General features: G+C 47.6%; 1 protein-coding gene across 3 annotated transcripts in view; it reads left to right on the forward strand.

Annotated features, from left to right (window-relative positions):
• UBE3B (ubiquitin protein ligase E3B) overlaps positions 1-24,711 on the forward strand; it is a 59,595-nt gene that overhangs the window by 25,945 nt on the left and 8,939 nt on the right. For all 3 annotated transcript variants that reach the window (XM_004053863.5, XM_004053864.5, XM_055358990.2), the window contains exons 15-24: positions 4,243-4,414; positions 6,277-6,395; positions 7,025-7,139; positions 7,885-7,984; positions 13,440-13,559; positions 18,150-18,326; positions 18,443-18,553; positions 20,982-21,119; positions 21,441-21,506; positions 23,307-23,365. In XM_004053863.5, coding sequence (XP_004053911.1) covers positions 4,243-4,414; positions 6,277-6,395; positions 7,025-7,139; positions 7,885-7,984; positions 13,440-13,559; positions 18,150-18,326; positions 18,443-18,553; positions 20,982-21,119; positions 21,441-21,506; positions 23,307-23,365 — 1,177 coding nt within the window. The remainder of the gene's footprint in view (positions 1-4,242; positions 4,415-6,276; positions 6,396-7,024; positions 7,140-7,884; positions 7,985-13,439; positions 13,560-18,149; positions 18,327-18,442; positions 18,554-20,981; positions 21,120-21,440; positions 21,507-23,306; positions 23,366-24,711) is intronic.

Here is a 24,711-nt window from a genome sequence, read left to right on the forward strand (position 1 = left end):
TTAGAGATTGGTCCACCTCAGTTACATTGCTCATGCTCACCTCAATCATAAGCACTTGCATCTCATTCCTGTTTTGTGACTCTTACTTTAATTATGAAGTAGAATTTACTTTTAAAAAGTTTTTGTTTTCTGAGTAAAGAAGCAAAAAAGATAGGGTTGCAAAAAAAAAAAAGAAAAAAGAAAACCACTTTTAATTCCATAATCCAAAAACAATCAACTGTGCCTGAGTGTACTGCACATATAAAATAAATATATTTAAATTGAAATATACAGCACTATGCTTTCCTTTCCAATAATCATTTTACCATGTCACAAATTCTTTGAAAACCTTATCTTTATTGGCTACATAGTATCTCATCACATGGATATGCCCAACATTTTCCTTTTTAGCTTAACATGGAGGAAAGTCCCCTCTGTGAGCACAGAATTGGGTATCACAGGCTTTTAGGTTGCAGCACAGTTGTTGTTATGAATTGGTCTTACGAGTACAAAAGGCCTTTGTAAACCGTGGAAGCCTTTTATTACATGAAGGATTAAGAGCTTCTCTGCTGCATTTTACATTTTTTAACATCATAAATCACTGCTTCTCTTTCACACTTATTTATCCATTCTTCAAATATTTATTGAGCACCCCTGTGTGCTAGGCACTGAGGATACAGAGGTGAAAGAGAGAGCCAAGTTCTTCGTTCTCAAGGGGATTGTATTCTAGTAGTGGGGAGACCGAAAATAAGCAAGTAAAAAGTAGGGCTCATGTAGTGATGGGCACTGTGAGAATGAAAATGCTGACAGATGATGTTGGCCTGGGCTACAGCAGGATTTCTCAGCCTTAGCATTATGGATGTCTTGGGCTGGCCCATTCTTTGTCATGAGGGGCTGTCTTGTGTGTTTTGGGATGTTTAGCAGCCCTGGTCCCTACTCATAGATGCCAGTAGCACCTTCCCAACCAGCGTGACAGCCAAACATGTCTTCAAATTTGGCATTCAGCCAAATGCCCCCTGGGAGGCAAAATCATTCCTGGTTGAAAGCCACTGGCTTAGTTTAGTAGCAAGGGAGATTAAGGCAGGAGGATTTAGATTTGTTTTAGAGGTAGAAGATATGGGTCTTACTGGTAGCTTGGATTTGGGAGCATGAGGACTGAGGGTTTTAAAGAAGATACCAGGTTGTTGGCCCAACCACCTGTGTGGATGGTAGCACTGTTTGCTGAGCTGGGGAAGACCGGGGGCAGGGCCTGTGGGGAGTCTGTTGTGTTGTGGCTGTGACAAGGGAAAGGGGCCTGCCGGGCATGCTGGCAGAGGTGACACTCTGGGAGCATCAGCTGAGGGATGGAGTGTAAAGCCATGGGCTTTCAGCCTAGGGCAGGTTTCCCAAAGATGAGCAGAGGGAAGAGAGAAGGGGCAAGACCATACCTGGAGTACCCCAGCGCCTGAGGGTTTGAGCAGCATCTTGAGTGAGAGGAGTTTGGGGTTGTGGTTTGTGTCCAGCTTTTTTTTTTTTTTTTTTTTCGAGACAGAGTCTCACTCTGTCACCCAGGCTGTAGTGCAGCAGCACAATCTCGGCTCAACTGCAGGCTCTGCCTCCCGGGTTCAGGCCATTCTCCTGCCTCAGCCTCCCGAGTAGCTGGGATTACAGGCGCCTGCCACCATGCCCGGCTAATTTTTTTTTTGTATTTTTAGTAGAGACGGGGTTTCACTGTGTTAGCCAGGATGGTCTCGATCTCCTGTGTGTCCAGCTTTTTAAATGAGCTCACATTGAAGCTCATTTTCCCAAGTGAGAGAATCCAAATATAGGTTTTTTAGTCAACTTGAAAATATACACTTTAAGGATAAAGATAAACGAGTCTAAAGTGTATGTTTGATATTCAGTCTATTTAGCAACTTAGATTATAGAAAATAACACTTGTTTTTAAAATACTTCTGTTTTTCTACTGACAACTTAGGAAGTGTCTGTTTGTGCTCCTCACACACATCTGATAGCACTGGCACTGCTGCTGGTCTGTCTGCCATTGCTCTGCCAGGCCCAGTGTCTCCATCTCTGTCTAAATGGCTAGATATGCAGCCCTTGTTGAATCAGTGTGTGATGCTATGAGCATTCTAATCTACGCTACATGAGTCCTTTACACAGAACTCGAGGACACTTGCTTTTCTTCTTTTATCCTATAGGAGTATATTTGTGATCTCCACAGTGTTAACTGTTTCCTCTGTTTCTATTTTAACCTGTTTTTGAATTGTGAGAGTTCCACATTCTTGGGTGTGTTTGATATAACATGGACAGTTGAAAGACTAGTTATGAGTGGGGCACCTATGTCATCACCAACAGATCAAGAAAGTCTTGCTTCTAAAGGCTTCTTTATAACCACATCCTCCTACCCTTGAAAATGTGAGGTCTAAGCTCTAGGCATAATCACTAAATTGATACAATTCTTGGCCTCCTTTAGAATTCCTTCAGTTCACCCTCTAAGTATCCTTCAGTAGCTCTGATGGAGTTCCCCCAACTCCCACTGCTGGCTAATATACCTTCCCCAAACAGTTCTTTATTCAAAACTAAATAATTCAGAGAGTGCCCTATAAGATGAGAGGTATTGTAAGGGCTCGTATACAAGGTGACTGTGCTTTTCTGAGGAACACACCTTACTGTATATTCAGTGACACATGGTATTTCAGATCCAGCCTTTCTAAGTCAAGAGATGTGTTATTAGATGTAAACTATACCCGTGATGTGGCCTGTGTGTCTAAGGCCTTGTAGCCATCAGGAAACAAATTTAGAAAGTCCTCTGTGTCCCCTTTTGCTTCCTCAGGGTTCCATTTTTGTATATTTCAGAGCATCCTACCACAGTCATTGACTGCATTTCCACTTTTAACATAATAGAATAATAGAGGTAAATGGGAGGAAGCTTTGCCAAAGGTGGCGAGCCTGCAAGATTGTTTAAGGCAAGGGTCAGCAGACTACTGTGTGGGGGCCAAATCCAGCCCACTACTTGTTTTTGTCAATAAATTTTTACTAGAACAGACCCAAATCTGGTTTTTTTTCTTTTTTTTTTTTTTTTGGAGACGGAGTTTCGCTCTTGTCGCCCAGGCTAGAGTGCAGTGGTGCGATCTCGGCTCACTGCAACCTCTGCCTCCCAGGTTCAAGCGATTCTCCTGCCTCAGCCTCCCGAGCAGCTGGGATTACAGGTGCTGGCCACCACACCCGGCTGATTTTGTATTTTTTAGTAGAGACAGTGTTTCTCATCATGTTGGCCAGGCTGGTCTCAAACTCCTGACCTCAGATGATCCACCCACCTCAGCCTCCCAGAATGCTGGGATTACAGGCGTGAGCCACAGCACCAGGCTGCCAAATCTGTTTCTTTACACATTGTCTGTGGCCGCTTTTGTGCTGTAGTGGTAGCACTGAGTAGTTGTAACAGTGTTAGACTAAATTTGGCCTGAGGATGCCTCCATATTTTGAGTCCTTAAGTAAGGAACTGCAGCCTAACTTAGTATGTAAACTGACTAGAAGTCTAACTTAGGACTATTCAGTATTTTTGTAACAGATAGCTGCAAATCACAGCAGCCTAGCTTCAATCAATCACAGGTGGCCATCTGATCAGACCACGTTCAAATAAGGCAAAGCCGAGGTGTAACCAGTCAAGCTGTCTCTGTACCTCACTTCAGTTTTGCCCCTAAATGTTGCCTGCCCAGAATGTGGACTGGAGCTGTCTGAACCTCTTCTGGTTCTGAGGGCTGCCTGATGGATGAATTGTTTTTTGCTCAGACTTGGCTAGATTTAATTTAACAGCAGAGACCTTCTGACCCACAGTGCCTAAAAATATTTACTCTTTGGCTGTTTCCTGAAACAAATTGCTGATCCCTGATTTAAAGCATAAATGCTAAGTCAGACCTGAGTTCTATTCCTGGCTCTGACATACAGGCCGTGTGATTTGGGGCCAATTATTTAACCTTTCTGTGCTTCAGTTTCCTCCTGTGTAAGATGGGGATAACACTGGGCTTCAGAAAATGGAAAGCAAACAATACATACGGAGTGCTTAGAATGGTGCCTGGCACATAGTCAGCACCCACTGACTACTGGCTCTTATCATTGTTACTCTCGTGGTGATAATGCTTTTCTCCATAATCCCACCTTCTTTTCACGCACATTAAATGTTCATGGATAGGTTTAAGTGTTTTGTTTCCCCACTGGATAGGAGAAATAACAGACCAGGTGGAGTCTCCACCTGAAGCTTGGGTTTCTCTGTCTTTTTTCCAGGTCTCACTTACCTTGATGACCTGCTTCCCAAACTGTGGGCATTTATCTGTGAGCTCGGGCCCCACGGAGGGTTAAAGCTCTTCTTGGAATGCCTGAACAATGACACTGAAGAGTCCAAGCAACTCTTGGCCATGCTGATGCTGTTCTGTGACTGTTCGCGGCACCTCATCACGTAGGTTGACTGCTGTGGGACTGAATTCCTTTCCTAGAATATGGAGAGACCAAAATACAGTGTCAGTAAGGAAGTAATTGCTAATGTGATTACTGCAAACATTTGGACCTGTGTGGCAGGGCATTGTAAGAACTAGCCATTTACCAAGTGAGCAGTGTGTGGTAAATGTTCAGCAGTTGTTAGGGTGGGGCCTGGGAGTTAAAAGTTCCCATCCTTTCAAGGAAGCTGATCAGTACCACTGGCTGTGGCTTGGGGTCTCCTGGAGATGGGTTTAGATCATGGCTCAGCCATTTATTCACTGTGCTAGCTAGATTCCTGGAAAATTCCAAAGTCAGAGCCAGGGTGCAGATCCTTGCTAAGCAGATCTTGAGACACCCTGGGCAAGGGATCACGGATTCAACCTCTCTGAGACTCAGTTGACTCATCTGTAAATGGGAATAACAGTAGCACGTACCTTTTAGGCACATGGTAGGGATTAAAAGACATAATTATTGCAAAGTGCTTATCACAGTCCCTGGCACATAGGATGAGTTCAGTACTTGTTGGCTCTTATTATTATCAAGCCGACCCTGAGCAAGTTTCTTAACCTCTTTGAGTCTCTATTTCCTCGTTAGAATGAAGAGAATATTACCAGTTCAATAGAGGGTAAGTGAAAAAAACAGTGTCAAATACTTAGTGCAGTGCCTGGCACAGAGTGGGAAATTAACAAACATTAGTCCCATTTAGTTCCTTTGGTTTTTAAGCTTTATGCATCTTGTGTGTTTGGTAGTCTTTTCATTCCACCTTTTCCCAAAAGGTTGGTGAAGAGTTATAAGATACAATGGACCTCAGGCAGTTATGTTCAGGCTGGAAGACTTTAGCAGGAGAGGATCAGGGACATGTAGGTGGCAGATTGGGTGAGGATCATGGAAGAACTCACTGAGCAGTTGGAGGCAAGAGCAGGGGTCTAGCTGCTGGTGAAGACATCCTTAATCCCTGGATGGGGGTAAGCCAAGAGTGAATCTTATTCTAGTGTATGGAGCAGCGTTAGGAAATGTTCAGATAGAGCTGTGTCTTAAATGGCTCATTTATTCATATGTTCTTTCAAACATTTATTCATTTATTCGCAAATGCTTACTAAGTACCTGCTAAGTGTCACTAGTTATGTGTCTTAGATATCGAAAAGATTCTGCAGCTTTCCTCAGTAAACATCGACTCTCAGTCAACGTTCCTTGATATGCAGACATGAATAAGGAACGCGTGAATTGAGGTGTGAATTAAGAAAGTGTCACAGTCAGATCCTTATGAATAAGAAAAATATAGAGTACAGATTTTTTCTTAATTGTATTTTTTAACTTTTTACTATGGTCGATTTCAAATTAATAGAAAGTAGAAAGGATAATATAATGAACCCTCATGTGCCCATTATCAGCTTCAACAGTACCAACTCACAGCCAGTTTTGCTTCATCCAAATGCCCACCTGCTTTTCTCTCCCACATTATTTTGAAGCAAATCCTAGACATCATATCATTTTTTTCATTTTATTTTTATTTTATTTTACTTTAAGTTCTGGGATACATGTGCTGAAAGTGCAGGTTTGTTACATAGGTATACATGTGCTGTGGTGGTTTGCTGCACCTATCACCCCGTCATCTAGGTTTTAAGCTCTACATGCGTTAGGTATTTGTCCTAAGGCTCTCCCTCCCCTTTCCCCCTACCCCTGATGATATCATATCATTTTATCTGTAGATTTTACAGTAAGTATCTCTACAAGATAAAGCTTATTTCTCAACCTCGTTTATTGTCTATTAAGCAGTACAGATTTTTTTTCTCTTCGCCTTTTTTCAGTGTGGAATTCTGGGTAATTTTCTCTCTGATTTAGAATCCTTGATGACATTGAAGTTTATGAAGAACAGATTTCATTCAAACTGGAAGAGCTGGTCACTATCTCCTCTTTCCTTAATTCCTTTGTGTTTAAGATGATCTGGGATGGAATTGTAGGTAAGAGAAAAGGTGTCTGCTGTTGTTTGGTTGATGCTGCACCCAGGGAGGCCGAAGAGTATATGGCATCAACTGATTCTTAGCTTTATTGTCTCTCCAAGTTAATAAAAGGTGCACATTTATTCCCACAATTGGAAATTTTCTTTCTTCACTCTCTGTAACTTTTTAAGATAGTGGTGTGGTTATAGAAGTCTTGCTCTCCCAGGCTCCCTTCAGGATTTGCATGTATGTGTCGAGGATTATTAATGATGATTAATTTTGCCCTGAATCTCCTGTTGATTCTTCCATTTGATTTCCATGAAGATAAAACATGTGCCAGTGCACACTTGAGATGAGAGTCCACCTCCCGAAGTGTCTCCAATTGCTCAGGACAAAGCTCCTTAGATTAAAAAGGCCCTTCGGATGACACACTAGTGGGAGGCAGCATGAGTGATTTTGTCTGAGAGGTACTCAGGCCCTGCAGACACTTAGCACTTACCCAGGGTGCCTTTTAATTCCGTTGGTTCCACATATAATTCAGAGTGAGGGAGATCAAGGACTTGATGACAACTGCAGAAGACAAGAGCTGTCCTCCCCTTGCTCTCTGGCTCTGACTCCTCCTCTGACTTTCCTGTTTGTTTGTCCCACAGAGAACGCCAAGGGTGAGACCTTGGAGCTGTTCCAGTCTGTCCACGGGTGGCTTATGGTGCTGTACGAGCGGGACTGCCGGCGGCGCTTCACCCCCGAGGACCACTGGCTGCGAAAGTGAGCTCCAGGGGTGAGGAGGGCTCCATGGAAGCCAGCCTGCTCCGGCACGCTGCCCGAGCACTCAGCTCTCATGTTCTAGGGCAGAGAGGACTTTTTCCCTCTGCTTCATTTTGTCTGTTCATTTGTGTAAAGAGAGCTGCTGTCCCTGTGAAGCACCTGTCAGGACGCTTCTGTTAAGAGATGTTTACACCAAATATGATTAGAGTTAATTAATGGTAACAGAGCCAGATTATATTTAGCATACATTTCTCATCCAAACTAGGAAGAGGTCTTTTAGCTGAGCTGAGCAACAGAGCATGAGAGTTAAAAGGCAGTTTTTATTAGCAGAATTACTAGAGTAAAAACTGCTTTTAGGTTTTTTGGAGAGTAATGGGGTGGGGGAAATCCTCCTATCACAGCTGAACATAGGCATGTATCTGCATTTTTATCAATGAGTTCAAGCTTTATGGCAACTGCTGAAGCTGTGGCACTAGAGCAGGGACTGGCAAACTTCTGTAAAGGGCCAGATGACTTTAGGCTTTGTGGACCAGACAGTCTCTGTTGTAGCTACTCAACTCTGCTCTTGTAGCACAAAAGCTGCCATAGGCTATACATGTATGAATGAGTATGGTCATGTTCCCATCAGACTCTTGAGAAACAGACAGCACCCTGCATGTGGCCCACATGGTGTCATTTCCCAGCCTCACACTAGAGGATGGTTTCCTTCTTTTAATTCTCCCAAACCCATGTCTTTCTTCTCAAGGGATCTCAAACCTAGCGTGCTCTTCCAAGAACTCGACAGGGACAGAAAACGGGCACAGTTGATCCTGCAGTACATCCCACATGTCATCCCTCACAAAAACGTGAGTTGCACTCAGAGCTGGGCCCCGATGTGTCTTTCTGTTCCCCCACGTGGTTCCTGCCTTTCCATCCTTGCTACGGCAATTGGAGGTGACTAAGTGGGATCATTCATTCAGCACAAGGAAATGGTGGTTGCTATTACTCTGGTGAGGTTACACCCAGTGCTGGGGTACAGAGCTGGAGAAGACAGTGTGAACTGGCGATGCTGGTGGAGTGGCAGCCCAGGTACGGAGACCTGACCAGCTGGAGGGAGGGAAAGGGGACAGGAAAGGGTCCCACAGGCAAAAGTGGACAGTGTTGAAAGGCTGAGTTAGAAAGGATGAGGTGCTTTTGGAGAGTCAAATGTGCAGTGTGGCTGGAGAGAATAGAAAGGATGGGGTCAAGAGGAAGCCGAGGAGGGTAGTAGGAACTAGAGCAAGATAGCCTTAGAAACCAAGGCTGGGAGCAAGGGCTTTCTGCAAAGCCACTGGAGGACTGGAAGCTTAGGAGGCACCTGGTCAGAGCCATACTTCAGGAAGGTCATCTTGGCTGCAGCGTGGAGGGCTGGCTAGAGGCAGGGGTGTTAAAGCAAGCTGTCCTGCACTAGGGTGGGCCCTGGGAGTCAAAAGATGAGCAAGTCAAGAGATTTTTAAGGAGGCCTCGGAGAATGGTCACATCCCAAGGGAAAAGAAAGGAAGAATTCAGGTGATGCTCAGGTGTCTGGCTTGGGTACTTGGGGGGTGTTTTCCTGAGGTGGAAGAGCAGGACTGGGACATGGTGGCGAGTTCAGCATCGAGCAGGTAGGATGTGAGATGTCTCTGGCTCCTGGAAGCCATGGGACAGGGGGTCTGGCATTCAGGAGGGAGGAGCCTGTGTGGGGAGAGCACCCAAATCTCCTGACTGCCCCCATGGACTGGGTGAGGTAGTCAGGGAATCAGACAGCACCCAAGTCTGCTGACTCCCCCCATAGCCTGGGCGAGGTGGTTGGGGAGTCAGACGGAGTGAGAAGTCCAGGGCACTGAGGCAGAGCCCTGCAGGACCCGTCCCACAGAGGGCCAGCACGAGGAGGGAAGGAGGGAAACCAGGAGAGTGCCACACACCCGGGGGATGAGAGAGACTTGGGGAGGATTGGGCTGTGGCAGGAGCATCCAGGAAATGAGGGTAGCAAGCATGGCTCACGTCCCTGGTGAGTGGCAGGCACTCTGGAAATGTCCAATGCTGCGACAACACTCAGCTCCTCTTAGAAGAGTCTTCTAGGAGTCTAGGTTGTGTCCTTTATTTTTCTCCTGTTCTATTTTCTTTTTCTTTTTTTAACGAAGTAGACATATTTTTAGAAAAGAGCATAAATCATATTTTTGTAAATTAAATCTCATTTTTCAGAGGTATTTCATCCTCACTGCTGTCTGATACTGTTCTGTCCTTGACTTTAATACTTATGGTTGCTATTCTTTCCCCTCAGGCAGTGATGTGCAAACAATGTGGCTGTTTAAATTCTTACTGCACTTGGCAAACTCTCAGAAGTGAAGGGCCTTATGGCAATTACTTAATCAAATGTGCCTTCCTTGAGGGAGCCCCTGCTATGATGTCCCTGACCTTGCTTCCAATAGAAAATGGACAGCTTTGCAAAACAGGCTGTTCTGTGGCTTTACTTTTCCAAAAGATAGAACATTCTTCCTCATCGTGAACTGTGCTTCTCTGTAACTTCTACCCTTTGGTCCTTGAACAACCCCTAAAAGTGGCTTCTTTTATCTTCTGTGATCTGTTGGCAGCTCCTGTTTGCATCTGGGGCTTGTGTTTTCCAAGTGTAGTATCCTTAGCCTCTCCACCTCGTCTTTGTTTGAAATAGGCTCCAGCCTTCATCTCCTGGGCCTCATCTGGTTTGGTGGTGTCTGGTTTAAAATGCAGCCCCTCCTCCTGGACCCGCGTGTCTGTGAAATCAGCCTCTGACCATTGCATTCCCATAACACATAGTCTAGACCCTCCGCTCTGTTTCTCTGTGGTTCACGTGTGCTGTGGCCACTGGAGGTGCTGCATGATATTTTAGATTTCTGAGGGGAACACAGTGAGACACCACATGAACTGCTAGTTCAGAGTAGTTCGTGGTTTCAACATGAGATTGCACTACATTCTTTTTAATGATTTTTGCAAAGCTGGCTTGTAAGAACGAAATAAAAATATTTTATATTTCAAAGTATGTGCATTTGTAAAATACAGCGACTGAGGTCTTAGGACATAAATATTTGGGACCTAACTACCTAGTAAACAGGACTGCTAGGGATTTCTTTTGGCCTAGGAGTACCATGAAAAAAGTTACTGCAGTGATAGAGGTGCTGTGAATAAGAAAGTTTGGGAACCGCTGAGATAAATTGGAATGACTTTTAAGTCCAGGGTATATAGTAATCCCCACATTTTTTTTTCTTTTGGGAATTTTGCTTAAATATGTCATCAAGGTTGTTTGTCCTTAGTTCATAAAATGTCCTCCCTCAGGAAAATGGGGCCCTCCTCATCTCCTGCCCCTTCCTGCTCCATGATTGCAGGTCCTGGGGGAGTATCTAAGGCTTGGTGTTTTCAGAGCAGATGGGCTGTCTTGTTGCCCCTCTGCCCATCTCAAGCTTCAAGCTCCCCTTAGTGGCATGTGTGCTGCCCTCTGCCATTGAAATATTCTTGCTGGAGCACACAGGAGGGTAATAGGCTCTCTCTGCTCTGTTACCGTTATACCATCTGCCCTAAATGTTGAACCTCTCCCTTGTTCTCGATTTCACTATAATGCTTTTCTTGTTTTCCTTAACATTTGTTAAAGCCTCAGCTCTGCCTGGCTCACGTGCACAGCACTTCATTTTCTGCACCCTCTTACATCGCTTTTACCTGTTTATGTGTGACTCATCCCCTGGCTGGCCCTTAAGTCCTCTCTGCCTTTTGTTTTTACCTAGAAGGCCTAAGAGGTGTGGGGTGGGCAGAGGCTGTGTAGTATGGGGGCTGTGTCTGGGCTTTGGATTTCATTCCATCCCCCTGCCCACCAACTGTGTAGCCTTGGGTGAGTAAGGTCTTCATCTGTAGAATGGGGAGAATGATCCGTACCCAGCTGTCCACTGCAGTCGCTGAGGTTGCCCAGCCCTTGCAGCCTGGATAAGCTTGCCTCAGACTTTCTTCCATGCCCCATAGAAATCCAGAGCCCTGTCCAGGCTTTCTGTGGTCACTTCTGTCTCTTTAGTTCTGTTTCTGTGTCTTCTGCGAACTCCATCCCATACTGGATTGACCCAGATGTAACTCGCCTTCCGCCTGTGTATCACCAAACAGCACCCCTTCGGGTGGTCATGCCAAAGATTTGGGGTCATAGGAAGTAGTTGTGTCACAAACTACACGACTCCACATGACGAACACCTGTTCTCAAAAGTCCTACAGTTCCCCTGCCATGGAGGGGAGAGGTAGGAGCCCCCTTCATTCCTATCACCAGCCTCCCTCCCTGTGTCCCCAGTCTGTCCCCTGTCTTCTGCATGGCCCTGGAACCTCTCAGGGCTTTTGGTTCTACTCAGAGCACGTCAGTCCTGTCAGGTCTAGATCTGTCAACCAGCCTCAGCAAGATGCTTCACTGAACAGTAGTTCCTCCACTCAGTACCATCCCCTTTCTTCTTCTTTTTTTTTTTTTATTAAGACAGAGTCTCGCTCTGTCGCCCAGGCTGGAGTGCAGTGGCGCGATCTCAGCTCACTGCAAGCTCCACCTACCGGGTTCACGCCATTCTCCTGCCTCAGCCTCCCGAGTAGCTGGGACTACAGGTGCCTGCCACCACGCCCAGCTAATTTTTTGTATTTTTAGTGGAGACGGGGTTTCACCGTGTTAGCCAGGATGGTCTTGATCTCCTGACCTCATGATCCGCCCGCCTCGGCCTCCCAAAGTGCTGGGATTACAGGCGTGAGCCACCGCGCCTGGCCCATCCCCTTTCTTCTTAAGGGGCTGTTGGTCATTGCTTTTTTTGTTACAATCATATTTGCCTAATAGAGTTAACATAATAATTAAATGAAAATGTACTAGCACCCACTGGTGTATAGTATTTCCTGTTGTTGTTACTATTATTACTGTTTTTGTTGTTGTTGTTGTTGTTGTTGTTTTTGAGACAGAGTTTCACTTTTGTTGCCCAGGCTGGAGTGTGATGGCACGATCTTGGCTCACCACAACCTGCGCCTCCCAGGTTCAAGCGATTCTCCTGCCTCAGCCTCCCGAGTAGCTGGGATTACAGGCATGTGCCACCACGCCCAGCTAATTTTGTATTTTTAGTAGAGTTGGGGTTTCTCCCTGTTGGTCAGGCTGGTCTCGAACTCCCGACCTCAGGTGATCCGCCTGCCTCGGCCTCTCAAAGTGCTGGGATTACAGGCGTGAGCCACTGCGCCCGGCTGTTACTGTTCTTATTTGTATTTAATAAAGTTCTTGACTTTGGGGGAGATTCCCATTTTTAAAAAAACAGCTGTGGTTGGATTTATGTATTCATTCAGCTGACTTGATTTAAATGGTATTAGGGTGCTGATTCTTGAGCCCAGGATGGGGCAAAGAGTCATGCTCTTTCTAAATAGGTTTAGCAGAATCTTAAGAATAAGGAGAGAGGGTTCCTTTCAAGCAGTAATTGAGAAATATTACTAGTGGGACTGTGGTGGGCTTGAAGGCACAGAGGAGGCAGGTTGAAAGGTCAGGGAGCTTTATACTGTAGGGTCATTTTTAAATTTTCTGACAGTAGGAAAAGTTATCTTTGAATTATTTTTGTTCTTAGGATTCATAATAATATTGATTTCCCTTAAAGCAGGCACAGCTAGATAAAGAAGCCTCTGTAACTTGTTCTGCCACCAAGTTTTTATAGTGGATTATTGACTGAATGAGGAGGATTTTCTTTTTTCTTTTTCTTTTTTTTTTTTTGAGACAGAGTCTCACTCCGTCCCCCAGGCTGGAGTGCAGTGGCACGATCTTGTCTCACTGTAACCTCTGCCTCCTGGGTTCAAGTGATTCTCCTGCCTCAACCTCCCAAGTAGCTAGGATTACAGGTGCACGCCACCACACCCAGCTAATTTTTGTATTTTGTATTTAGTAGAGACGAGGTTTCACCATGTTGGCCAGGCTGGTTTTGAACTCCCGACCTCAGGTAATCTGCCCACCTGGGCCTCCCAGAGTGCTGGGATTATAGGCGTGAGCCCCCACGCCCAGCCTTGAGGAGGATTTTCTCGTGGGCCATTCCTAGCTGGACCCTAGCTGCAGCCAGACCACTCTTTCCGGAACGTTTTTTGCTTGTGTATTCAACAATATTTCTAATTCCCACAAGTGTTCCAGGGAATGCTTCTGTTCTCACAAGACACTTCTAACTGGTAACACACGTTAAGGCATCCCATTCTGCTTGCATCTCATCTAACTTCAGTTTCAGTCATTTTTGCAGGGTGTTTTTATGGAATCATCAGTTTGCTGACCCTGTTTTCTGATTCCGCCTTTGTTCATTTTAGAGAGTTCTACTGTTTCGAACCATGGTTACCAAGGAGAAGGAGAAACTGGGGCTGGTGGAAACCAGCTCTGCCTCCCCGCATGTCACTCACATCACCATCCGCCGGTCCAGGATGCTGGAGGTGAGTGTGAAGCCTATGGAATCCTACCACAAGGAAGTGGGCCCTGCAACATGGAAGCTCTTTAGTGGACGGTCTCTGGCTTTTGAACTGTTCCTGTTACTCCTTGATCTGAAATTAAGGCTCTGGGAGCAGGAAAGGGGTCATTTGTCCTGTTGACTGCTCTGAACAGCTGCTTGGTTAAACATGTTCTCATTGCTGGAGACCCAGCAGTGTCTTCCTTTACCCCATGAGAGCTAGAGTATCCTGGGCTAGAGCATCCACCTTTTCATGTCCCTTTGAAATGAGGACAGGAGCTGCCAGTCACAGCGGCTGCACTAACACTCTCAGGTCTGTGCAAACTCCATTTGTCCCAGCAGGCACTTTGCTGAGACTCTCAACTGTGATTGTAGTATATAAGTGGAGTGGAGGTGTTAACATTTACTGAGTTATGTAGAGAAATACTTTTATCACAGAGCCAGAAGTTCTTTGTAGACAGAAACTTACAAGATACCACTGAAGTGACCCACCTAAGCTAAATCCGTTGTCTGGAACTACCACTATACGGTGACTCCATGTAAATTAGAGATAGGTACCCAGTCCTCATATGTCAGAAAATTGTCATAATACATTGGTTTTGTTGGCACAAGACCGTGCCTCCAATCTGCTGGAACATGGTTGTCATAAACTTAACTACCTACGATGTCTGTGTTATCCATGCCACAGCCTCCCCTGGGCTTGTATAGTGCACAGCCTACCCATACATGCTCATCCTGCCAGCGATAGAATTGGTGACTGAGCCACGGTCCCCATTCCCTGGAGAGGCTTGGCTTCATTTATTTGCCATGTTTGCACTTCAGACCTTTTTATCACACTCCAGCTGCAGTTCCCCATGAGCCTATCCTGCAGTGTAGGACAGTCACGGGATCCCCTGAAGTGTGTGGCCAGATAGCCACCCCCACCAGCAGATGGCTCCTGGCAGCAGCTGTTCCTCCTCACGTGTCTTCATTTTCTCCTGCGGTGCATCGTACCTTGTTTGTGTCACTCCTTACTGGAGAGTTTGTTTGAGTGCCCTTGGCCACTGGTGATCAATGCTGAGAGCTGCTAGGAAGGCAATGTGTGCTGAACAGTGGATGTTTCTGACATTCTTCAAGGTAGGCATAAGGAATTGAAGGGCCCACTGGGCCCTGCAGGCCATGTGAAGGAGTAAAGCTGGCTGAGTGGGTCTCATTACAGGAGCATTCTGTTTGCGTGCTAGACATGTAGAAATAATCTCCACTTCTGCACCCTCCTGTTCTTGAAACAGCCCTCTTGGTCTGTGTAGCTCTACTTGAGAAAAATAGCCCCTACGAGTGAGTTGATAAATGGCAACTGACACCCAGCCTCAGTGTTGGGGAGCAGTCGGAAGCACGTGCCTCCCCAGAAGAGGCCACCGCCACTCAGCTCCTCCAGACCTGCCATGTGACGAGGTGGGCTCCATAATGCTCTGAGTTTTTAAGAGAAGGCCAAAATTCAGATCTTCCAAGTTGTGAACTAATTGAACTCTGTACAGTGCCTAGAAAGTCAGATAACACCTGTCTTTCCACCAGATTCAACCTGTGGGCCACCCATTTGCAACCTCTGCTTTTGATTCAGAAAAAGCCCAATTGTGTGGTAGAGACTCCCTTTCTAGCACTTTCCTCTGCAGACCCAGATGCATCTCCCTTGTCTCTAGAAATCCTCAGCCCCACTACCCATCACGCCTACCCAGACGTGGCCAGCACCCACCCATGGGAAGAGTCTGGGGTGGTATAGATTGCAGTATCTCCTGAGAGTGGCAGAATCCACCGACTCCCTTCACAAATATCATTGCTTATTGGAAATTCACTTGACATCCCAGTTACTCTGGCCCTACTTTTTAAAGCATATCCCTCAGGGATGGCAAAAGAGATGTCTGTCTTAGGCTTTAGGCAAAGTCCCTTTTCCTCTTTACTTTCCACTGGAGAAGGGGAGAGGGTTGTTCATTGTTATCCCAGTTGTCGTAATCTGGTGGCTTGGTTATTAGAATATGAGAGCCCAGGGGCCTTTGCTGGATTTGGACACAAGGGGGCATCAGTAAGCTGATCTCAGACTCATGCTCTCCTGGGCATTGTTTCCTTTTTTTATGGTTAGTATTGAGGGCTATGCTTCTCTATTAGGCTTCCAGATATTTTTTTTTTTTTTTTTTTTTTTTTTTGAGGCGGAGTCTGGCTCTGTCGCCCAGGCTGGAGTGCAGTGGCGCAATCTCAGCTCACTGCAAGCTCCGCCTCCTGGGTTCACGGCATTCTCCTGCCTCAGCCTCCCGAGTAGCTGGGACTACAGGCGCCCGCCACCACGCCCGGCTAATTTTTTGTATTTTTAGTAGAGACGGGGTTTCACCATGTTAGCCAGGATGGTCTCGATCTCCTGACCTCGTGATCCGCCCGCCTCGGCCTCCCAAAGTGCTGGGATTACAGGCGTGAGCCACCGCGCCCGGCCGGCTTCCAGATATTAAAGTCCTGTAGGAAGGCTCTTCTTCCCAGAGGGTGAGTTTGGGCTGGAACTCTAGTATTCAGAACCGGAAGGATCCTCAAACATACTCTTACCCAGTCCTTTCCCCTGTCTCTGTCAAAGGCAGAACTGAGGCCAGAGAACTTCAGTCAAGGTCACTTGGATATCAGTGACAGAGCTGGGCCTGGAAGCCAGGCATCCGTTTTCTAGTTCAGTATTCCCTGTGCGTGCACGTTGAGATGCAGTGAAGAAGAGGAACGCTGACTCACATTCACCTCCCAAGAGGCATGGATATAATCCTCGCACATCCACGCCAGTTCCCAGAAGGCAGGAAATGTATCACAAGAGGCAGTCCCCTCTAAACGTTTAAACAAAGAGGCTGGTGTGGAGCTGATCAAGCAAGACTGAGATTTGAATCCAGTAAACGCTCCTTGAGCTAGGCCATGTGCCACGTGCTTTCACATGTACCATCCCATTTCATCCACATAACCACAAACGCATCTACTAACGCGTGTGAAGGCTGGGGAGGCATAATTTTAAAGCAGGTTGGAGGAACTCCTGCAGGCAGACAGGAACTTGTTGGAATTCTCCATCCGTTCTCATCTCAGTGCCAAGATAATGATCTTAAATTTAGGCAGAATGGTTTAAATGCTGTTACAGCTGCCTGGTGACTTCCTGTTTCTCCCTTTTGTCGTCTAACTTAATGATTCTCAAACTTTATGTACATAAAAAGTCCTTCTCAGGTTTGCCTCCACAAAACTGCGCTCCTGTTCCCACATGTGACTTAGGGGTCTTGAGAGGTAATTTTCCCTTGCCCACTAACTTTGAAGCCTAACCCCTGAATAAGATTCAGGGGCACCATAGGATAGTCCTTTGGGGATCACTGGGTGAACATGGCAGGAAGGCAGCAAGGGTTCCCCAAAACAGGTCTCACCACACTGGCATACTGCTCATTTGCTTTGTGATGAGGGGACCAGACGGCAGCTGAGTGGATGCTGTGGAGACGGCCTGTCTAACCTGCGAAGCATGTGACAGTGTTACAGTTGTAGCTGAAAGGGAGAAATGTGGCATGGCCTTCATAGGACAGCAGGGTTGATTGGTCACTTGTTCCATCACAGTGTCTGAAGACATCAGTTTCACCTGGTGATGGGGCCTCTCAAGTCGGGCCAACAGACTCTTCCCTGGGCCCTGTGCTGTTCAGCACTGTTTTTATAGTCACTGCTCTGAAATAAAAACCTCAGCACCCCAAGTACTAGGAATGCATTAGATGATGGAACCAGAAGCCAGGAAGGCCTCAACAGATTAGAATCAAGAGACAAACTAAACAGATGATTTAGTAGGAGAACTCCAAAGTTGTGGTTCTGGGGCTGTGCATGTTGAGGTCTGGATGGAGTAGATGTGCTGAATGGCTGTGTCCTAACAGAGCTGACCACCAGCCAGAAGTCCAGGCCCAGCACCACCCCCACATCTTGGTCTCTGCTCCGTGCGTTGGTCCCTGCCATCCATCTGCTCTGCTGCCAATAGAAAGATCTGACAGAAAGTCAGCCCTGTTACTCTTTGCCTAAAACTTTCTGCAGCTCCCATTGCCTTCAGGATGTCCCCTAAATTCCTCAGCATGACTTGCAGGCACTTCATGATTGGGAAGGCAGCGGGAGATGAGGGGTGATGGGTAATTCTTTTCATTTTACAGTGTTCTGTAGGTTTGATTTTTCTTCTTTTTTCTTTTTTTTTTACCATGAGCTAAAGATACTCTTAGCATTGAGAGAGAGAAAAATGTATCTTGTCCCGGTTTCTTTCATCCTTTGTCTGATGGCCAGGAGCTTGTCATGACTCATTTTGTCTAACTTCCCCATCTCACTGCTCTGTCCCCTTGAGGTCAGTCTCCCCTTGCCAAGGAGTGATACTGTCACATCCCCAAATGAATCTTTGCTTTTAATCAGCGCTCATTCAAAAGCAGGTGAGAACGGCTCCTGTCATGCATCCACGTTTCATAATTTGCACATTTGGTAATGATGCTGGGAGAGCTTCGCACAGAGGAGAGGGAACCCCGAATTGTGTGCATAAGGCTTTGGGCTTCCTAATGGGCTGTAATTCTGCTCTTGGCAGGACGGCTACGAGCAGCTTAGGCAGCTCTCCCAGCACGCCATGAAGGGGGTCATCCGTGTGAAGTTTGTCAATGACCTCGGGGTGGACGAAGCAGGGATTGATCAAGACGGTGTTTTTAAGGAGTTCTTGGAAGAGATCATCAAGAGAGTTTTTGACCCAGCACTCAATCTGTTCAAGGTATTTAAGGGGAGCGACAGCAGGGCTGACAGCAGCCAGATTCAAGAAGTGAAGAGCTGGGCTTATTTCTTGCAAGGCACTTGACCTCTGCCTCTCCCCGTCTTTTTGCCTTGCAGACAACCAGTGGGGATGAGAGGCTGTACCCCTCACCCACATCCTACATCCATGAGAATTACCTGCAGCTCTTCGAGTTTGTGGGGAAGATGCTGGGGAAGGCTGTGTATGAGGTAGGAACGTTAAGAAACAGAGAAATGTAAAATAAAATGTTAACGGTACCATGGGCTTCTTCATATACACATATGTGATCAGGCTTGGCCATGTAAACTGTCACTAGGATACAAGCGAGGACAGGGGCAGGAACCAAGGTTTGTTGTACACCAGTGCTAGGTACTTTGCCTGTGGCATCTCATCTTATCCCATCGACAGCCCTGTGACGGGGCTGCCGCTGTCCTGGCTATTTAAGGATGGGAGACCTGAAGCTTTGAGGAGTCACCTGTCCAGAGTTTCGTTGCTAGTTAAGTGGTAGAGGTGGAATTTGAACCCAGGCCGGCCCAAGTCCTAAGGCCAGCCCTTTTCTTTCCTGAGGCATGAGGAGTGGTGTGCAGAGCCAGATGGCCACACGGAGGCTGGGTCCCCGTTGTAGGAGGGCAGCATTTTGTGGAGTTTGATAGTTTTAAAATCTTGTGCTGTTAGAGCGAGTGCTTCCCAGCCATGGCAACAGGACAGGACCAGCTGTTCCTAGTCAGCCGTGTGACCATGTGCCTTCAAGTTTCTTTAGTTTTTAAGCCATGTTCTCGCATCAGTAAAGTGGAGATAAGAAAAGCCACATTCCTGGGTTGCCGTTAATGGTAAGTGAGGAGGGCCTCCTACGGTGCCCAGCAGCTGCTCACACCAGGTGGATCGGAGCAGTCATCCTCACCTTACTAAGAGGAAGTGAGTCTGGGTTTCCACTCTGTGGCCTGATGGGGTCAGGGTGATGTGGCCCACACAGCTCCTGTCCATTGAAACCCCGTCCATTGAAAGCCAAGGTGGGACCACCTTGAGTGGGAAGTCACCGCCTGTTCCTGGGGAGAGTCCTGTTTCCCAGGAGGAAGGAAAGCTGCAGCACAAGCCCAGCCAGTCTGTGTGGCCTTTGCAGCGGGCTCCAGAGCTGCAGGGACCTTGCCTGGGTCTCAGGCTCTGCTGAGCTTCTGGCCCAAGCACGGAGGAAGCGAGCCACCTGGGCAGCACTCCTCGCATACCCCAGGAACCTGGAGAAGCCAGATGCTTTCCAAACAGAAAGAGCCAGCAGCTGGGCCAAGCTGAGAGGGAGGTCTCAGGGACAAACTCCTTTCACTCTCGAATAATCCATTGTTCTCTCTGTCTGGAAACAGTCTATGTGCACGGGCCTCAGTCCCTGGCCATGATGGAATCAGGTGGCCCATCTGAGCCCCTGCCCAAACACCATCCAGTCTTCCTTGTGCCCTCCAGTGATTTGGGTCCTGGGCCCATTCTCTGTGCCTCTGTTTCCTCATCTGCATAATAGAAACAATTTCTCAGTTGATTTCCATTGAAAAAGTTAAAAGTCCCATTAGGACCCACCCGAGCACATGGCATATGTTTCCTTTAAACACGTTGCTGTGATGACACTCAGAAGAGCCTGGGCCACCTGGAAAGCATGGCCTCCTGGCTTCTCTGAATGTCATCCCATTTCCCAGGCGTCGCCTCTGTGTCCTTTCCCTCCCTCACTTCTGACAGTAATTGTGCTGACGAGAGAAGATGGGACCTGCTAGGCCCTGCGTGAGGAGTGGCATGGATTAACTCATTTACCCCTCACGGTCCTCTGACAGGCGTCATCAAGTCCGAGTGACTGTCCCCTCTCAGCCTCTTCAGTCCACGTGTCTCTCTCCACCCTCCTGCCGCTACCCTGGCACAGTCTGTCAGCGTTTTCCCCTGGCAGCATGCCACAGCCGTCTGGCTGTGTCTGCCTCTTGTCTTCCTCTCGCCAGCCCATTCATTCCCCACATAAAAGTGCAGTTCTGTCCGTTCCCTGCTCAGAGCCCTCTGGACAGAATCCAGCCTGCAGCGAGGCTTACGGGCCCTCCCTGACCTGGCCCTGCATCCTCATTGGACATAGCTTCCATTGCTTCCGTGCCCTCCATCGCTGGAGTATGCCTGGGGCCTCGTACCAGTGCCTGGCTGGCTCCTTTAGGCCTCACTTAGCTGGCTTTTCCTCCCGGAAGCTCCCCAACTCTGCCTTTGGGGGAGAGCTTATCCTCTGTGCTCCTCTGGCCCCTGCCAATGCCATGGCTGCCCTGAGAGCTTGTGGGGGCTGGTACTGTGCACGTTCCATCCTCTTAACTGAGAGGCTGGTGCTGCCCCCCACTGACAGGTGAGACAGCTGAGGGCCCCTGGCTTGGCAGCAGCCCAGCTAGGATTTAATCCCTGAGCACTGTAACTCCAAACCATGTGTCCTGACCACTGCGCTGTCCCCAGGAGGGACTCAGTTGTATTTGGTAGAGGATGGGGAGATACTGCCCTCCGGATTGGAAACTTAGGAGGGGCCTGGAAATGCCGATGGCACCCCTGAGCCATGCCTGCACCCTGAGCCACCCCGATCCAAATACTGCATCAGAATCCTGGCTGATGGACAGCTCTGCTTCTCTGCTCTCCCAGGGAATTGTGGTGGACGTGCCATTTGCATCCTTCTTCCTGAGCCAACTGCTTGGGCACCACCACAGCGTCTTCTATAGCTCGGTGGATGAACTGCCTTCTCTGGACTCCGAGTTCTATAAAAACCTCACCTCCATCAAGGTGAGCATGGAATGGTGGGTGAGCTAAGCCAAGCACTGGTGTGAACTCACAGCTTGCGAAGTACCAGAAGGAGATGGCCTGTCCTCTCTTATTGCTGTTGCTGTAGCTGCTGCAGGCCCCTCACATCCTGCTGTGGGCAGTCGCACTCGGGGCTGATCCTCACAACCTCCTTCCTCAAAGTCACGAATGACTTTCTTTGCATCAAGCTGTTCAGCAGCCATGGGTGTTCCCAGCACCAAAGCAGCACCTCAGGGGAGGGTTAAACCTCTAAGCACATAGTGCTCCATGGCCCTAACACTTTCCCCTTCTCTGTTACATTAGCGCTATGATGGGGACATCGCTGACCTGGGCCTGACGCTGTCTTACGACGAGGACGTCATGGGTCAGGTAGGTCCACCCTTTGGCTGAGCTCCCTTTCCACTGCCCCCATGGGCTCCTGAGACCTGCCGTGTTATTTGTGTTTTCCTCAGAAAGAGCCCCAAGCTGAGGCTCTGTCTGGTCCCTTGTCCTCCCCACCCCTCGCCCATCCTCCTCCCCTCTTGCCAGGAGGGAGGGCCCCCTCCTTTCCTTCCCAGTTGACCTGGCCTTTGAAGCTTCCCGCAGAGACCCTGCTTTCTTATATCGCATTTTAGGGTAATTCCCCATTTGTAACATGGCTTTTCGTTACCATGGTGAGGATTAGCCGTTACAAATGGAGGATTATGTCTTAGAGAAGGGGAAGATGCCACCCGAGAAGCGCCTCAAGCAGAAGCCTGTCCTTGTTCATTCTCGGCATACAGAGCAGAGCAGGGAGCAGAGACCCTGGTCTCAGGGCCGCAGCACATCTCCTCCCATGGTTCCTTCTGGCTTTTCTCTGTAGCAGCCTCCGCCCCCTTTGATTGTGTCCTGGTGGAGGTCCCTGCATGAGGCTCTGGGAGTGCAGGTCCGAGGGCCGCTCAGGAGAAACCACGCCATGAGCTTCTTAATGCAGAGCCGACTTATTAGACTTGCGCTTGGGCACCTCAGAGAGAACCCCCAGTCTCCCTGAGCCACACTTTCCATATCCATTTGCCAGATGCGAGTCCTGGATGGGCCCAGTCTGTAAGCACCGCGGGGAGCCCTGCGTGGCCTGTCCTCCTGAAAGGCCCCTGGGCAGGCTGGCACGTGAAGGCTCTGAGCAGCCTGTAAGGAGGAAACCAAAGTGGAGCTGAGTTAATCTCAAGCTTCCCTAACTCCTGGGACACAGAACTCTTCTTTGAAGGAAGGAAAGAATGCTGTCTCGCAGGATCGTTCTCTACAGAATAGCTCACGGGCAGGGTGTTCCTGGAATCAGGGGAAACCTCAGGCTGGCTGATTCTTAAGGGCCCTTTCAGCTTTAAAACCCACTGTTGCCACCCGAGATGCTGACAGCAGTGGGACTGGGATCAGTGTGTTCCTTTCTAGAGCTGTAGGGTTATAGAATCTTCACAGAATTTCTATTAAAATTGGCTTCAAATGATATGTCCTTTGATTTTTAGGTGATCCACAGAAGTGTTCTTGAAGTTGAAAGAAGCGGTTGATTTTACAGAGTTTAAAATAAATCTATAATCAGATGTTGAGGCTTCGTCCTGACATAATTTTTCTCCCGACTATAAAGATAATGAAACTTCTAACAAAAAAAATTAGCTCTAATATGAGCAAAAGATGAAAATGCAAGCTGCCCGTAATGCCAGTGCCCACAGGGTGCCCGTGATAGTGTGTTACCTGCAAAGAGTCCTTTGAGACTCTTTCCCGAGTCTCCCTTTCCAGAAATGATGCCATTCTGTGCATGTTACATCAGTGGCCTTTTTTCACCTTTTTAGTAAACGCACATTTTCATCATATTGTTTAGTACCTGCACAGTATTCCAGGGTATGGATGTACCAGTGTTTATTTAACCGTCCTACTCTGCTCCGAAATGCCAACACATTCCCCTCCATGACATCCCGAAGTCTTAATACAAATGTTTGAACAAGGATTGGGTGAGAAAAAAACCTTTCATATCGATCATGCAGGGTCTGCATGTTGATATTTCAGCCTTGACTTTTTATGAGAAAGGATGGTTCCCAAGCATGTGCCATCTTAATTCCATCATTATCATGGATGTTTGTGCTGGTCCCTCTCATCTCCGGGAAGCTTTATTTCCCCATTAGAGTCCTCCCTATTAATTACTCCCATCTTCTCCCCCAGCTTGTTTGCCATGAACTGATTCCTGGAGGGAAGACCATTCCTGTTACAAATGAAAATAAGTGAGTATAGCAATTAGGTTTTTAAGGTCACCACTTGAAAAGACTTCATTCTGGCTCTCTGCCCTTATGTTGAGAATTTATTAAGATAGATTGAAGTAGAAAGAGGCCATAGATATCATAATGGAATTTACCGGTTACAGTTCATAGGCCAGAATTGTATTAAATTCAATTTGCGGCCGGGCACAGTGGCTCATGCCTATAATCCCAGCACTTTGTTAGGCTGAGGTGGGCAGATCACGAGGTCAGGAGTTCGAGACCAGCCTGATCAACATGGTGAAACCCCGTCTCTACTGAAAATACAAAAATTAGCTGGGCGTGGTGGTGCATGCCTGTAATCCCAGCTACTCAGGAGGCTGAGGCAGGAGAATCGCTTGAACCCAGGAGGTGGAGGTTGCAGTGAGCCAAGATCGCACCAGCGCACTCCAGCCTGGGCGACAGAATGAGACTCCGTCTCAAAAAAAAAAAAAAATTGATTTGCAAAATAAGAATTGACCATTTATTTTTTGCAGTAGCACTTCTAAGGTCAGAGGCACCCAGGCCACGGTGTTCTTAGGAGTTTAATAACGGCCCTAGATGCTGACAGATGGATTCTGAGCCATTCAGCACACTGTCCTGAACCCAGAGGGCACAGAGGTGGAAAGACATCTTGGCGGGGAGGGGCAGATCATTTTGGATGATAGCACGTGGCAGTTGTATAAAACAGTGTTCTTGAGAAGACACCGTGATGAATTCAAATGCCACAGACGGAGGTCCTTAGACATGGGAATTGGAGAGACTCTGAGGCCCAGCAACTGTTGTCACAGATAAAGGGCTCTGCAGAATCTATCATAAATGTCATCCTTTTTGGTCCCTAGAAGCAAAACCTCTCAATGCATGGTCTCCACTCGGCCCTATTGTCACCTAAATAAAACAGTGGAGCCTGGCATGAGAAGCAGACATTGGCCCCCTTGTCAGTTTATCAATCTCCCGCCGCCAGGCTCAGTTGAGCATTTGAACTGTTAATTGGAGCATCAGTCTCTTTAGTGACAAGTGAGGGCTCAGTCCCACCTGGTGAGTCATTTGAATCAGATGCACGTCACAGTCCAGTGTTCCCAAGCATCATGTTCCTCTCGGATCAGGTGGTTCAGTCAGTCTGCAAGCTTGGGACTTTTTTATTTAGACTGTCACAAACGTCAGGAGAACAGACCCTGTTTTCATAATGATTGAAATACACCGGCCTTGCTCCTTGGCCACAGGGCATTAGTTTGAAAACTTAGAAGGAACAAAGTGCAGATTGGGAGGGACTGCCTGGAAGAGTAGAGAGGGCCCAGCCAGGGCCAGAGAGAGAGCATGGTGAGTCCTGCCCC

Source organism: Gorilla gorilla, chromosome 10 (genome assembly GCF_029281585.2).
Source record: "Gorilla gorilla gorilla isolate KB3781 chromosome 10, NHGRI_mGorGor1-v2.1_pri, whole genome shotgun sequence".
NCBI classification, from domain to species: Eukaryota; Metazoa; Chordata; class Mammalia; order Primates; family Hominidae; genus Gorilla; species Gorilla gorilla.